Below are 14,270 nucleotides of genomic sequence, written 5' to 3' on the forward strand. Positions count from 1 at the left end.
AGATATTACACAACACCGGCTGCCATCAGAGACATACTACAGAACAAACGTTTACAATTCAGCATTATCTTGACTTTTTACACTGTTAAATGCAACACACCGCTGTAGTTCAATGCTTACCCCATCCTTGTGCAATTCGACAATTTATCTTATTCCAAAAATATTTGTATTCGAGGGCGCTCCTAAATGGTGTGGAGCAATGCCCTAACTCCTTTTACATCCCCATACACATCTCCTATTACAATCTATATCAAAACTCAGTAATTGTTAACTCGTGGAATCTGTACAATGCAGGATCTTCAATTGGGCTTCAGTTAGGGTCAGACTGGCCGACTTTAAGGCAATCAAGCAGCACCCGACGGGCTGATCTGATTGGTCAGTGTGGGCCCTTTTATGTGGCTGTTTGTAATTCTGTTTTATGGTCTGCTGAGCTTGTTTTTATTGCTCATTTTCCTGATAAACATATTACCACAAACATTATATTTACAAGCTCACATCCATGTAGTCTTCTATACCTTGCAAAACACTTTTACAGTATGTCTTAAACAAGCTCAAACTGCCCGCTTGCAAACCTGGGCCACTTTTTCAGCTTCCTAAATTATTAATGGGGGACACCCTTATTTTAGTGCCCCTTATCTTTCTGTTCTAGTCCAACCCTACTTCATTTGAACTGGTCACCACTTGGCTGGGGTGACCACATGCTTCTATCAATCCTTGCCACAGGATGTGCCATCATTGTTAGACTTTGTTAAGCCACATCCTGTGTCAAATAGAGTGGGACAGCGTTTGCATGGTGTGACCATACATGAAATAGAGTAGGAAAGGGACTTACATTGTGAAGTTTTTGACAAATGCACTAAGAAGGGCTTTTACATTGTCAACTGCTTCGAAAAACATCATATGAACTGGTTTTATACTGTTTATCACAGAAAGACCTTATTACACAGATGTAGGGACAAGCAGAGATAGAAAAGTCTGATTTTGTAATGTTATGTTTAATATTTAGTTTGGTCTGAATTAAAGTGTTTTTCTTTTCAAAAGTAAAATCACTGATTGGAAATTGATTTTTTATGTGTTATAATTGGTGTTGCGGAGTTCTGATTTTCTAACCCACACCACTCCCTAAGTGGACTTTGCAACTACTCTGCTGCTCTACACTGAGTGCTAACATTGTATACTCTGTGTTTTATTTGAGTCACATAGAAAAGTGGCCCTAGGACATTAGAATAAAAGATACGAAAATAGATTCATGGATGAAGTGCAAAAGAGGGACTTTGGGGCTGATTACGATGTTTGACGGTCAGACCACCGACTGCTGTTGTGGCAGTCAGGAGACCGCCCCAACAAGCAGTTCAACCAATGAATTAGTATTTGACCGCCTTGCTGATGCTCAGAAAAGAGCCCTTTTACATTGCAGATTGTGTTGCGGCCCATAAAAAGGGCCACAGCACAGGCCGCTGTGTAAACGGGCACTTTTTGCATATCTATGCATCGTGTGCCAGGCACACAAAGTGCATGGATGTGTGGGGGGCACTACATGTGCCCGAGGGCCAATTTACAGTGACCTAGGGGGGACAGGGGCCCTGCTTGGGATCCCCAGAGCCCCTTTTTTTTGGCTGCCTTTTCATGACAGTCAGATTGCCATGAAAAGTCAGTCAGAAAGGGACATTGTAATCCCTACGGTGGTGCCTGTGCAGGCACCGCCCCCATGGGAGTAATAGAATTCCCACCGACACCCCAGCAGGATCTTGGATCCTATCGGAGGCAGCAGTCTTTCCCCCTGACCACTTCAGTTTCACCGCCTGCGTTGAAATGCAGCATTTAGACCAATGGCCTGTCTGTTGGACTGACTGACACAGACGGCATACCTGTGGCAGTCGGTCCAATATTGTAATGATGCCCATTGTTATTACCAACTGCACCGGAAGAAACCATTATCTACATCCCCCAGCATGTCATTCTGTGGCACTGCAAGCACCAACAGCAGCCGTGAACATGCACACTTGTAGATTTTAAATATAACTTATAAAACATTGCCACTGATTCATGTTAGAATAGGTGACAACGCAGGTATTTTCTGTGAAAAATACCACAGTAAACATCAAGCCATGAAAGCAGACATTTGTCTCTTTTATGAACACACTTACCTGGTAAATAATAAAGGCATGAAAACTTTGACAATACCTGGAATTCGGCCTCTAGTGTGGACGGATCAGAAGGAGGATCTTTTTTCTTCAAGTTTGTCAGGGAAATGGCTAATTCTGGAACACTGATTTCAGTATCACCGAACAGACAATACTCTACTAGAGCATGGTGGATCAGGATGTACTGGGCCTAGAATTTGAAAAGATCAACAGGTGAATAAGGGTGTGAGGAAAACTTTCAGCATAAATACTGGATCAATGATTATGAAGATGTTAATATGTAAAACAAATTCTGGCCTCCTAGCTCACATGTCCCTTTTGCTGTAGCTCTCCGTTTTAAATATTTCATTGTGTGGATGGAAATATGAATTGATTGACCGGGCAATTGCTTAAATTGTTCTGCAAATTGGGGTGAAAATCTACAAAATCTGTGGTTTTGTCACCGTGTATAAACTTTTTAACACACTCAGTTTATTTTTTTCTCCAATGGATTGTATTTTTACGTACCATTTATTTAGTATTTTACATTGTTTCCTGGTTCGGGGTGGATCGCAATAAACTGCATCAAAAATGAGAAAACAATACCTAACTTGTGTGCCTTTGAGTGGATTAAATTTGCTAATTCCTATACACTATTGTTCAATTTGAAAATGTATAAAGAGCAATATGGATGCGTGCATCAATTGATATTTTCTATATAAATTGTTTTTGATATATGTGAGAAAAGATATTCTTAATTTGCTGGGAGGATGCTTCATTAGCTTTATTAGTCAATGCCTTGCTGGGTTACAACGTTGTTCACTAATAAAACCCTGCTCAATTACTGGTAGCTATGGCACAAACAGTAGCATTTTCCCTGGAAAAACGCATATTAGTTTCAAACAATGCTGAAGAAAGTTAAAGTCAAGAAGCAATACAATAAAATATGAAGTCCAATTTACCAACATTAGAAGAATTCAACATGCAAAATGAAACACAAATTGTAAAAATCAGTTGTCTGAAAATGACTGTAGAAGCAATGGTGTTATAAATGGTAAATATTATTATTATTATTATTATTATTATTATTATTATTATTATTATTATTATTATTATTATTATTATTATTATTATTATTTGCCAATAATTCTTTATTTATCATTTTAGTTAGTACTACAAATCATATTCACTAAAGTTTGTTTATCAACTAATATTAACAATGAAGTGTACCTAGTAAGCAGAGTTGAGACGTTTAAGTTTCACAAAAAGTACCTAGATAATATAAAAGGACTGTTTTTGGTAAACAAATTGAAATTATTTCCAAGTTAGCAAATGGGTTCATATATTCTTTGAACATATAATGAGCAATTAAAACAATATATTTGAAAATAGGCAACATAAAGATAAAATCAAACTGAAAGTATCTCTCACGACCCCTATTGTAACAATCGCCTCAGTTCAATTGCCTTCGCCACAACTTCTTGAGCCCTTGCAATCTAGAATCACCCTATTCATTATTCTTGGCTTTCTAGTATAGATTTGTGTGTTCCTTCCATTCATCTTCCCCATTACCATAAATTAATAGCCTTTTAGGATAGTCCCTTTGGTGATTGGTCTAGTGCCATTGATAGAAAGGTCTATAAGACTGATGATAATTCAAAGTTGAAGTGTCCTTCAAACATTGGCCTGGCTTATTTAAAATGACATGGAGTCAAAGACATTGATACGTATTATCTTGCTCGCTGATCAGATATGATGTCCATGGCTACTCCAATCTGTATATTTGGTCATTTACTGTGCAGATGACTATCTCCATGAAGCTATCCAGCTCATCTCTGACATCCATTCTGCTAGTTTTCGTATCGATCAAGTTTGCCAGTGTGGTAAAATACATAGATTGGCTGTTGCAAGTGCTGGTGCTAGCCATCTGCTTCTACGCACTGAAACTACTTACATCAGGTAATATCTTGCAGTAGCGCTAGAGGGGCTGATGATAGTATGCGTGAGTGTAACATATTGTCTAGTTGGTGCCAGACATCAGTCTAATAGATCTGGAAAGTAGAGCAATGCCTGAGAATACGTAAGTTGTCACATCTAGGTTCTTTACACCTCCAACACACATTGTGGAATGATAACATAGAGGAACTTCAATCTTACTTTCCTTATATATTTGTCTTGTAATGCTAATATATTGGACCAATCTTTTGTGGAGTATTTTCACATCAGTAGTCCTTGCTGTTGCGAGGAGGGAAAAATGTGATTAAAACTTAGTAGACTATGTAGGCCAGATATCACTCCCTTGCAATTTCCCCATGTTTTAGTTAAGATTTAATGGGTAAAATGTGTAATGTCACATTCTGTGTGCCAAGTTTATTGGATAAACAATGGGAAAGCGGTCTGTATTGCAACATATACATGTGGGCAGATTTACAAGCCCCTTGTGCAGGGCCGGACTGGCTACCGGGCAGTTTGGAATGCTGCTGAGCTGGGGGCTGATTTCGTTCATGGAGACCTGCGTGTGTGAAACGAAATTTGTTTTGCTTTAATTATTTCGAAGCACAAGCAGGTCTACATGAACGAAATCAGCCCCCACCGCAGTGAAATCAGCCCCCAGCTCGGCAGCATTCCAAACTGCCCGGTAGTCAGTCCGGCCCTGCCCTTGTGCCACTTTTGTGTCAACTTTTACATGTTAAAAATGAGGCAAAAGTGGTGCAAGGTACTTGTAAATCTGCCCCTTGGCATCTAAAGTGGATTAATCTTTAGTTTTTGGAATGTTTTCAATCCTTATTCGTTGTACATATAATCTAAATGTTCTATTCTTTTCTTCTCCCAGTACCTCTAATAATTAGTTTTTCCTTCCACTTTTTGCAGCATTGTTCCAGGGCTATGCATCTGAGTGTATTCTAGGGATAGATGTGCAGCAATTTATGTGCATGATTCCAATCGGCAAACATGGTCAGGAGTTGTTGGTCTGTGGATTGTTCTGGGGCTCTTTGTGTTTGTGAACTGCATCAAGTTCTTTTCTTCTCCCCAATAAGTTTAATTCTCACTGTGTTCATAGGGGTGTGTCTTCACGTCTCTGAAGGCCATGTATCAACTGTGATAGATGATGTGCTAGTTATTAGCTTCTCATGTGCAGTAGTCGGAGACCCCTTCATTCAGTGTGTGCATGTAGCTCTGTGGCTTTCAATTGTGGCAGGTTCCTTGCCCAGCAAAGGATTTAATGTCACTGTCTATTTGGTTCAAGGGGGATCTGGAGATGAGAAAGGACAGCATGCCAAATACATAATTGTATCTTTGGTCTACTGTCATTTTGATCGTTGGACACTCCCCACAGTTATGAATTCAGTTGCTTCCTATGCGCCATGTAATTTTCTGTGCTGAGTATGAAGGGATCTAACTTATTGTTGATAATATGTTCTAGCCCTATAGAAGATATAATGCAGAGGTATCACATTCCATCTGACATCCATTTAATTGCAAAGCAGTGCAAGCTGGTTTTGTAGTGTCTTTCGAGAGTGGTAATTCCTCGCATTTGCTCAATGGAATTTTATACCCAGAAAATTGGGGAAAATCTTGACTCAACATCATTGGGGCTGGCAGAGATGTATCCTTTTGGGAAAGAGTCAGCAGTATGTCATTATCGCTGTTGCTGCTTGGAGCGGACCACAACCACAGTTCCCATCACTGCAGGGAGCAGCAGGAGGTAGAACGCTGCGGGTTGTTTCCACGCCAGGAGGCGCGTGATAAGAACCCATCAGGGCTCCAGCAGCGAGGGAGCCGCTGTTGCTGCTTAGGGCGGACTATAACCCACAGTTCCCATCGCAGCAGAGAGACGCAAGGAGCAGAACGCTGCCGGCTGTTTTTGCGGCAGGAGGCACTTGATAAGAACCCACCAGGTTTCCCAAAGCGTGGGACGTGCGCAGCACGCGCCTGGGCCATGAGTGGGACCGAGTGTGCCCGTCTGCGATCGATTGTGGCTCCGCTGGCCCAGGTTTGTTTGTTTTCCCGCACAGGACTCAGGTACTGTGTACTTCCTTATTCTGTTACAATCCTGAATTCTGTCTGTGTCCTGTATTCTCCAGCTGGCAGTCTTGCTTCCTTTTCGTGATTTGTGCTAGTATTACATGCTTCCATTGCCATGTCCCACGAGCCCCGTATAATGTGCTGAGCATTTGTTGTACGCCCTGAATAATGGGGAAAAGGGAATTACCTGCTGGGGCAACAGGGGAAGCTATTCTAGTACTATAGGCTTGTTCCTAATCAGGGAAGCCAACGTTATCTGTAATGAGATAGCCATGACTGAGAGGAGGCTATCTCTTGAAGCAGACAAGATTAGCCAGTATTTGCTGTCTTTAGACAACCACAAAATTGATAAAAATGCATAACCCGGCACTTGCCCTACAGCTTAACTTGCACTTTATACAACGATCGCTCAAGCCACCAATGGCAACAATGGGCGGTTAACTGTAGAAGAGGACTCCGCCCAGGATTGGCCCCCAACCGAAAGAAAAAAGACAGGGGGGGGAGAGAGTGACTCAGTCACAGTTACAGAGAAAGCCTTTATTAAATGTTAACACAGATATGGAACAATTGGCAAGAAATGTTCTTTCCCAAGCTGGAACTCCTGCTCAAAACATTGATAGCCCTCATATGCTTACAGTTGGAAGGCATTAAGGCGAAGCAGGAGACCTTCTCTGTGACAACACCTAGGCTATTAAACCCTGGTATAAACCCTGTTGCTGTGGGGGCAGTAGAGCAGATGCATCTACACACGCTGGCCTGATCTACACGCCCCCCCCACGACTAACGTACATGAAGTTCCAATGGGGCAACCCATTGATAGAAGTCCTGGATACAGAGGGAGAGTCAAGGAGATGGGAATACATGGGCCTCCAACAACAAATCGGACACCTTTATACAGAAGAATGAGGTGACGGGGGCAGCATATTCAAAGGGGACTCAACTTGCTCCACTGACCACAAACTTAAATCCACAGTTCGGTTCAGGTCTCTCGACTTCCCTAGAGTTGCCCCCAGAGTCAGCGCCCCTAGTGGCTATTGTAACAGGAGTTCCCCCCTCCACCCGAGGTTCAAAAGAAACCACAGTGGACCTTTTACACAAGATAACTCACTGGTGTGACAGCAACATATATAATGGGCACTGTCTGTCTCCCCACATCATTATGGCCAGAAGGGTGGGTGGGGAGGTCACAGGGTTAGGAAAAAATATGGCAGGAGACTGTGTAGTAATTAATGTAAGACATCCCGCTCATGGTAAAGCACTCTTTGAGAGTTCTTTTATTCAGACTTCTAAAACATCAATTAAGGTTGTTTGCCTGCAGTAATTGTATCCAACTAATCTCTTCTGCTCCATTTGCCCCAGACAGTCTTCCCAAATGCATCCTAGAATGGCTCAGGCTGAGAATGGTAGGTTTGTACTCCCCTTAACCAACAGATTTGATCCCCTGCAAGAAAAGGTTGAACTAGACGGTTGTGACTGACTACCTCCTGTTGGGGTTGAGCTGCAGGTCCCAAGTATTGTATCGCAGATGGGTAATGTGTTTACCTCTCCACCTAAACTAACTTCCATTGTCTCAGATTCTTCTTGCTTGAAGATCTTGTCTTGGAACATAGCTGGTCTTAGATCTAAAGGGTATGAAGTTTCATGACAGAGGCTGATAATGTGTTGTCATATAACTGAACCACAGGAAATCTGAAACACTACTGACAATTTTTATTTGGATGGCTTTACTTCCTATTTTAAAAGTGCACTTCCATCTATAGCAGGTGGACCTTAGGGAGAACTTCTTCTATTAGTCTCATGTAAACTCCCTTGTTCCATCAGAACCGTAGGGTCGCATTCAGCCTATCTGTTAGTAATAGAGATGTTGTTTGCCAATCGCCCCCCTCTGCTAGTAGTACATTTTTACAATTCCTGATGTAGAATCTCTGCTACTGAACACCTAATAGCACTGGAGAGGTTCCTTGAACAATATGGTGAGAGGAAAAACTCATGCTATGAGGTCATATTTGTAGGTGACTTTAATATGCACCTCTGTCATTTGGGCTGTAGTTTGGGGGGAGGCACATGGATGCCCTACCACTTTGAACAGACAGAGTCAGGACATTTAATAGAGGAATTCCTGGCTGCAAATAACTTGTTCTGCCTAGAACTATGGGGCACAAATGCACCAGTCCCCACTGTTTGTAGGTAGGAGTCTCTCTAGTACTATTGATTTCATAATGGTCTTTGCTCCCCTAGCTCCTGCAGTACAAAAGATGACAGTCTCGTGGACCACCCCTAGTGACCATAACCCTCTATTGGTTGAACTGGTGTACTGTACTCAAGCCTTTATAGAGTAGGAGCATTCCAAACTCTGGTCATAGCTAACCCTGGGCGTAGTTTGCATAGTAGCGCTATGCATAGCTACGCAAAGTGCACTTCTCACTACGCACGCTAGGCGTAGCTACTTGAACTGTGCAGTGCGGTAGGGAAATGCTGTTCGCACTGAATGCACAGTGCCAGATGCTTGTCCGCTCTCTGCAATCACTGCAAACGGCATCTTGCACAGTGCAAGCAGTCGTTTTCTGCCGCTCGAGTAGATTTGTACTCGAGCTGCAGCTTTCTCAACACGGGCTGGTAGTTTCTCATCGCAAACGCTCACAAGCATATGCGACCACTTGCAATGAGAAACCTGACCTCCCTGCATTGAGAATCTCGCCGGGAGGTTTATTTTCCACGCTCGCGACCAGCAACTTTATGTTGCTCATTGAGAACAAGGAAAAAGTCTCGCCGGGATGTTGATTTTGCTCGCTCACGGTCGCCAACTTGAGGGTGAGGAACGCGAGCAAGCAAAAAATGCCGGCTACACTACTCGTTTTTGCACTGTGCTTCGTGCTACATGCAATTCGCATAGTGCGTAGTAGCGCAAACTATGCACGCTCCGCGAGCATAGTGTAGTCCTACGCCCAGGGTTAATCTTAGCACAAAAGATTAAGCATGTGGGTTAAAATTGTCAAAGGTGGTACCATAGACTTTTTTTAGATCACTTATATGCAGATTGTGCCAAAGAGAATTTGCTCTGCATGATATGAGATTGCAGGATAGAGTGGTTTTAGAGTGGTTTTAGATGCGTTTAATAAAATAACAAAGTATATATCCAATGGCCTCATGATTAAAACCAGGATTAAAAGCCACAAAGAGTGCAGGTGGTTTGACAACACTCGTACCAGGGTGCACAGGAATTTAATTCACGCCCTCAAGAAATGCTCAAGGGATGAGCCACTGGTTAGATCTTCTAGGAGGACCTATAAATCCGCAATTAAGAATAGGAAGAATATCATTAGGGCCCGAGCCTTGGAGGCACTTGATGAGGCAAGTGTGCTGACAGACAGTACAAAGTTCTGGTAAGTGGTTAAAAGCCTCTTCTTCTCAGATACAGCAAATGCCAAAACCGATTGCACTATAGCTGCTGAAAGATTGGTTCCACACCTTGAGGGGATATTCAGTGGGACTCTGGTATAGATGGTGCCCCATTGTATTTTAATACTGAAGAGGTACTAAAAGCTATTCTGGCTACAGCTGGAGTGAAAGCGCCTGGCCCGGATAGAGTACTGGGTGAATTGTATAAAGCAGACTCTAACCTGGGCCAGGATTTTGGCACAAGTGTTTAATGCGGCCTGTTCCTGTGATCTTCCCTGTTCCTGGTCAATGGCCACGATTATACCTATTATTAATTAAAAGGGCTCGAGGGATGATCCAGCATGTTATCGACTAATCCCCCTCCTAGAATCAGCTGCAAAAATCATGGGGAAAGTGGTTCTGGATCGGATAACTATCGGGTTAGACTAGTCTAATATAGTTTCAGACTTACAGTATAACAGATCCAAGTTACGGTCAATTCTTTTGGGGTTGGGTCTTGAGGTGGAGCTAGTGGCCTTTCTACACTCTGCCCATAATAACACCCGGGCAATGGTGAGGTACAATGAGGATGGCTGTGTGTCATCCTCATGGGCTGTCAAGAGTGGGATCAGGCAGGATTGTATCCTGGCCCTCCTATTGTTTACACTCTGTATTAACAAGCTAGGGGACATCCTCTCGCTACTAGTAGAGACATACCGAGAGCTGGCGCCAAACTCATACCCACACTTCTGTATGCAGATGATGCAGTGTTGTTTGCAAGGACAGGTGTAGACCGACAAAAACTTTTAGATGCTTTTATAGATTTTATGAACTTGATTGATCTAGCAACCAACTTTTCTAAATCACATACCATGACAATTGGCTCTTAGAAGGCAGCGATGAGTAAGTTCTTCTGCAGGGGGAGCTGAACTCCCTGAAGTCCAAACCTTCCCGTCCCTGGGTGTGCTGTTTGACAACAACCTGTCGTGGGTTGTACAGAGAGCACACAAAGAGAAAGTTCTGGCAAGGGCGGTCGGGGCTACCATTAACTTTGCAAAAAGTCTGGGAACAAAGCCCGCCGTTGCACTGTTAAAAGTGTATAGGAAAAAATGCATCCTGATGCCTCCTACGGCTGTGACGTGCGGGGATATAAGGAAGTGGAAGATCTGAAGATGGAGGAAAATAGATTTTTTCATAGCCTACTTGCTGTCCCCCACTGCATCCCTGTGTTCACGTTGCACGAGGAGCTTGGCATGGGATACATTTCTGATCACACTGCAGTTGCACCTGTAGTACAATGGATAAGAATTTGGTCCTCCCCACAACCAACCCTTAGCCATCTTGTTATAGAGAACTGCATGGCTTTGGAGGGGGCTCTGCATATTCCTTGGTTAGGATACATAGTGGAGCAGATGAGAGGTCTAGGCTGCACTGATCTGTACACAAACCCTAAACTGTCACGATCTATTGACATCAGGAGTATCAAATCTCGATTCCTGGCCCGCGAAAGGTGGACAGGGAGGGTGTGAAATTTACTAAACCCACAGTAAGACGGTAAATCACCCTAGTCCCTGCCCACAGGTGCACCCCTACCCTTGTCTCTTGTCAATATCGTCTATCATCATTAACTGTTAACCAGATTCAGACTGAATCTTATCCATTGGCTACTAGCCTTTCCAAAAGGCTTCTCGAAGCCTGGGTGTCAAGGGCTTGTCCTTGTGACAATTCTTCTGAACAGGACACTTTGCACTTGCCTCTTTTTTGTGAAATGTATGTCCCTTTGCTCAAATATACATTCTCCTGCTTCTGAGTCTATGTCATTTGATCCAAGCAAGACCAACATTACTATACCTGCAGATGCTTTCCTCGCCCATGGTTTGTTTCAGAGTTGCCAGCTATTTTTCTAGTGCTGTAAAAATTAGGAGAAATATGTCTCCTGTGTAGCTGAATTTGTATTTTCCCTGATGAAATGGACTAGAATTCTTTTCTACTGACGAATACTATAAGCAGAATTTTTATAGACTTTGTTTTTAACAACGATTTATATATCTATTTTACCCTCTATTTTAATACGGTTTTAGGGAAATCTATATATGTAAACTGTATCTGTTGTGTTGTCTTGCTCTAATATTTAGTGTTTGGTGTTTTTATTTGATGCTTTTATGGCTTTTATTAGCTGAATAAAGAATATTTGAATGAATGAATGAATGAATGTCATTATCACAAAACAAGAACTTTGTGTCCCATTGCTGTGTCTAACCCATAGTGTCGTTAGATGCTCATGTTGTCACTGAAAAGAGTTCTAGCACTAATAAGAACAGCAGGGAAAAGATACGGCCTCCCTGTCTGCTTCCCAGTTTAATCCCAATCTGTCTAGCGAGGAAACCTCAAAAGTTAACCTGGACTCTTGGTTGTTTGTAAAGCCATTTCATTTTTGATATTGATTTTTCTCCAAGCCTTTCTATGCATAGTGTCCTAAAAAGATATCCCCAATCTGTGCAATCAAACACTTTTTCATCATTGAGTGACAATACAGTGGCTTCTTTGTGTCATGTTTCAGGAAAGGGATTACCGCTCTTAGCACTAACCCATAATTTGGATAAATATTTTATATATGAATTTTCATGCAGTAGCTGCAATAGTACAAGGGGTCCTTCGCTTCTTTGGGGATTAAATAAATCATTGCTTTATTATTGGCACATTCTGAAGATTCTCTTTATAGGCCGCTTTTAAGGATCAGGCCAACAATGACAAACCCATCTTGAAAAATTTGCTGAAGAACCCTTCTTCCCAGAGTGATTGTTAAGTACATAAATGCTTAATGGCCTTCTCTGGCATAAGGAATGGTCATTCTAAGGGTCTTAAAAAGTCTTCTTCCACCACAGTGCACAGTCTAAGGATTAAATAGTTCTCATAGAATGAGGTGAAGGCCTTGGCTGTCTCCACTGGATGGTGTCGAAGAAGGCCCACTAGGTTGCGTGTGGTAGAGAAAGTAATCTGTGGTTTTCCTAATTTTCGTTGGTATGTGCATTTTCTGCCTCATTCATGAAAAATGTATTCAAAGTTGCTTTTTCTATCGCTTTTTCTTAATTCAGGGATAATCTGGATGTGTATTGTGATTGGAGCCATTTTATCAATTTGTGTACTTGTTTTTGTTTGGTAATTACTTTCTTATGTGCTATGGAAGAGTCTTGCATATGTAGTCCCTTCCACATTACTTTTCCTGCTGCCCACAGAGTCTGTGCTGTGATTTCACAGGTTTCAGTTTCTAATGTGTATGTTCTGATATGTGAACTGGGTTTTTCATTCTGTATGGAGGTTTTATATTTGGACTCTTGCAGACACCAACAAATTGTAGTTGGGGGGATTAGACCAAGTTACAGCTCCAATTGTACTAGTGAATGCTCTAATATCCCACATAATATATTTCACATCCAGTTCTAACAGGAATTATGGATGACTGCATTAAACAGGAATCTATAGTGGATTCTGTAATATAGGGTTTAGACGGTATTGTGAATTCTTTATCCTCTGGGAGTAAACGTAGCCATGCATCCAGCAGTCTGAAATCTTCACAAACATCTTTGAGTACAGAGTTGTTATGTTATGGTGGAGAAGTGTGGCTCAATGGTTAGAGCGGCAGACCTTGATGCAGAGCTCTGGCCCGGGACCAGGGTTCGATTCCCGCCTCGGCGGGTCTTGGGCTCAAATTCCTCTGACCGGATATTCTCGCCTCAGTACCTATTCTAATCATGGGTCCCACGCTGCAACTCTGGGCAATAGCTTGCTTAATCTCCACAATGGCCCCAACAGCGCGAGTATTCCTGGTTTCACCATGGGGGTGCCCAGGAGTGGACACTTCACAAGGAAAACCAGGAAGGGTTCCTTAGCGGTATGAGTACAAGCGCCGGGAGACCCGGTCCGGGTAGCTGCGTGCTGTACAAGTACAAAAACATTTACATAACATAGTGGGTCTATAGTTAAATTCCAGTTTCCTCTCAAGACAATGTAACTTTGGAGCCCGGCTAGGTCAGATATTGAGCAATACCATTATTACAATCAAAATACCTATAGTATCTGGGGGTTGCTCGAGGGAACAACTGGGAAACGGCCACCCACATATCCAAAAGACCTTTGTGACCAAAGGTACACAAAGAGCAGATTAGAAAGCAAAATCCCGTTCCCAAGCAAAAAACAAATTTATATCAGTTTTTGGGCCATCTAGAGCAGAGAGATGTATCTTCTAGAGTAGGGTGATATCCGTTCCTTATGATCTGAGGCATGCAGCATATTCTGTCTGTTGGTATATGCACATAAGCCATGTATGCTGAGATGACAATGTTAATGATGTGGTATTGTGATTGGGAGATATAGTGTACACATTTCCAGGGATAAAATATGGTAATGTCAGTACTGTGTTTTGTCTTGCATTTGATACTAGGGGGATATAATGTACTGTGTTCTATATGTCTGTGGCAGAGGGCTTCTTTAGGTCTGGATTTGTGTTCTCGGATCTGTTATCTGTGGGTTCTAGCATACTTGAGTGGAGTAGCCCTGCCATGAATTCGTACTACAACACACTATGTGTGACTTCAGCTTTGCACACCCCAGAACCCATTGCGAGATATTAGTCAGTGAAAGATGCCGACGTGAATCTAGACTAAGCAAATTCAAGTTTTGTGAGTTGTGTGGCATTAGATTCTGTAAAGTATACTGAAGCAAAATTGTCTTAGCATCACAAAA

At 42.3% G+C, this 14,270-nt stretch overlaps 1 protein-coding gene across 5 annotated transcripts in view; it reads right to left on the bottom strand.

Moving 5' to 3' along the window:
• The window catches only part of PTPRC (protein tyrosine phosphatase receptor type C), a 654,339-nt gene that overhangs the window by 112,724 nt on the left and 527,345 nt on the right, over positions 1-14,270 (bottom strand). For all 5 annotated transcript variants that reach the window (XM_078641033.1, XM_078641026.1, XM_078641055.1 and 2 more), the window contains one exon: positions 2,185-2,334. In XM_078641033.1, the coding sequence (XP_078497159.1) occupies positions 2,185-2,334 (150 nt within the window). The remainder of the gene's footprint in view (positions 1-2,184; positions 2,335-14,270) is intronic.

Source organism: Lissotriton helveticus, chromosome 1_1, assembly GCF_964261635.1.
Source record: "Lissotriton helveticus chromosome 1_1, aLisHel1.1, whole genome shotgun sequence".
Taxonomy (NCBI): domain Eukaryota; kingdom Metazoa; phylum Chordata; class Amphibia; order Caudata; family Salamandridae; genus Lissotriton; species Lissotriton helveticus.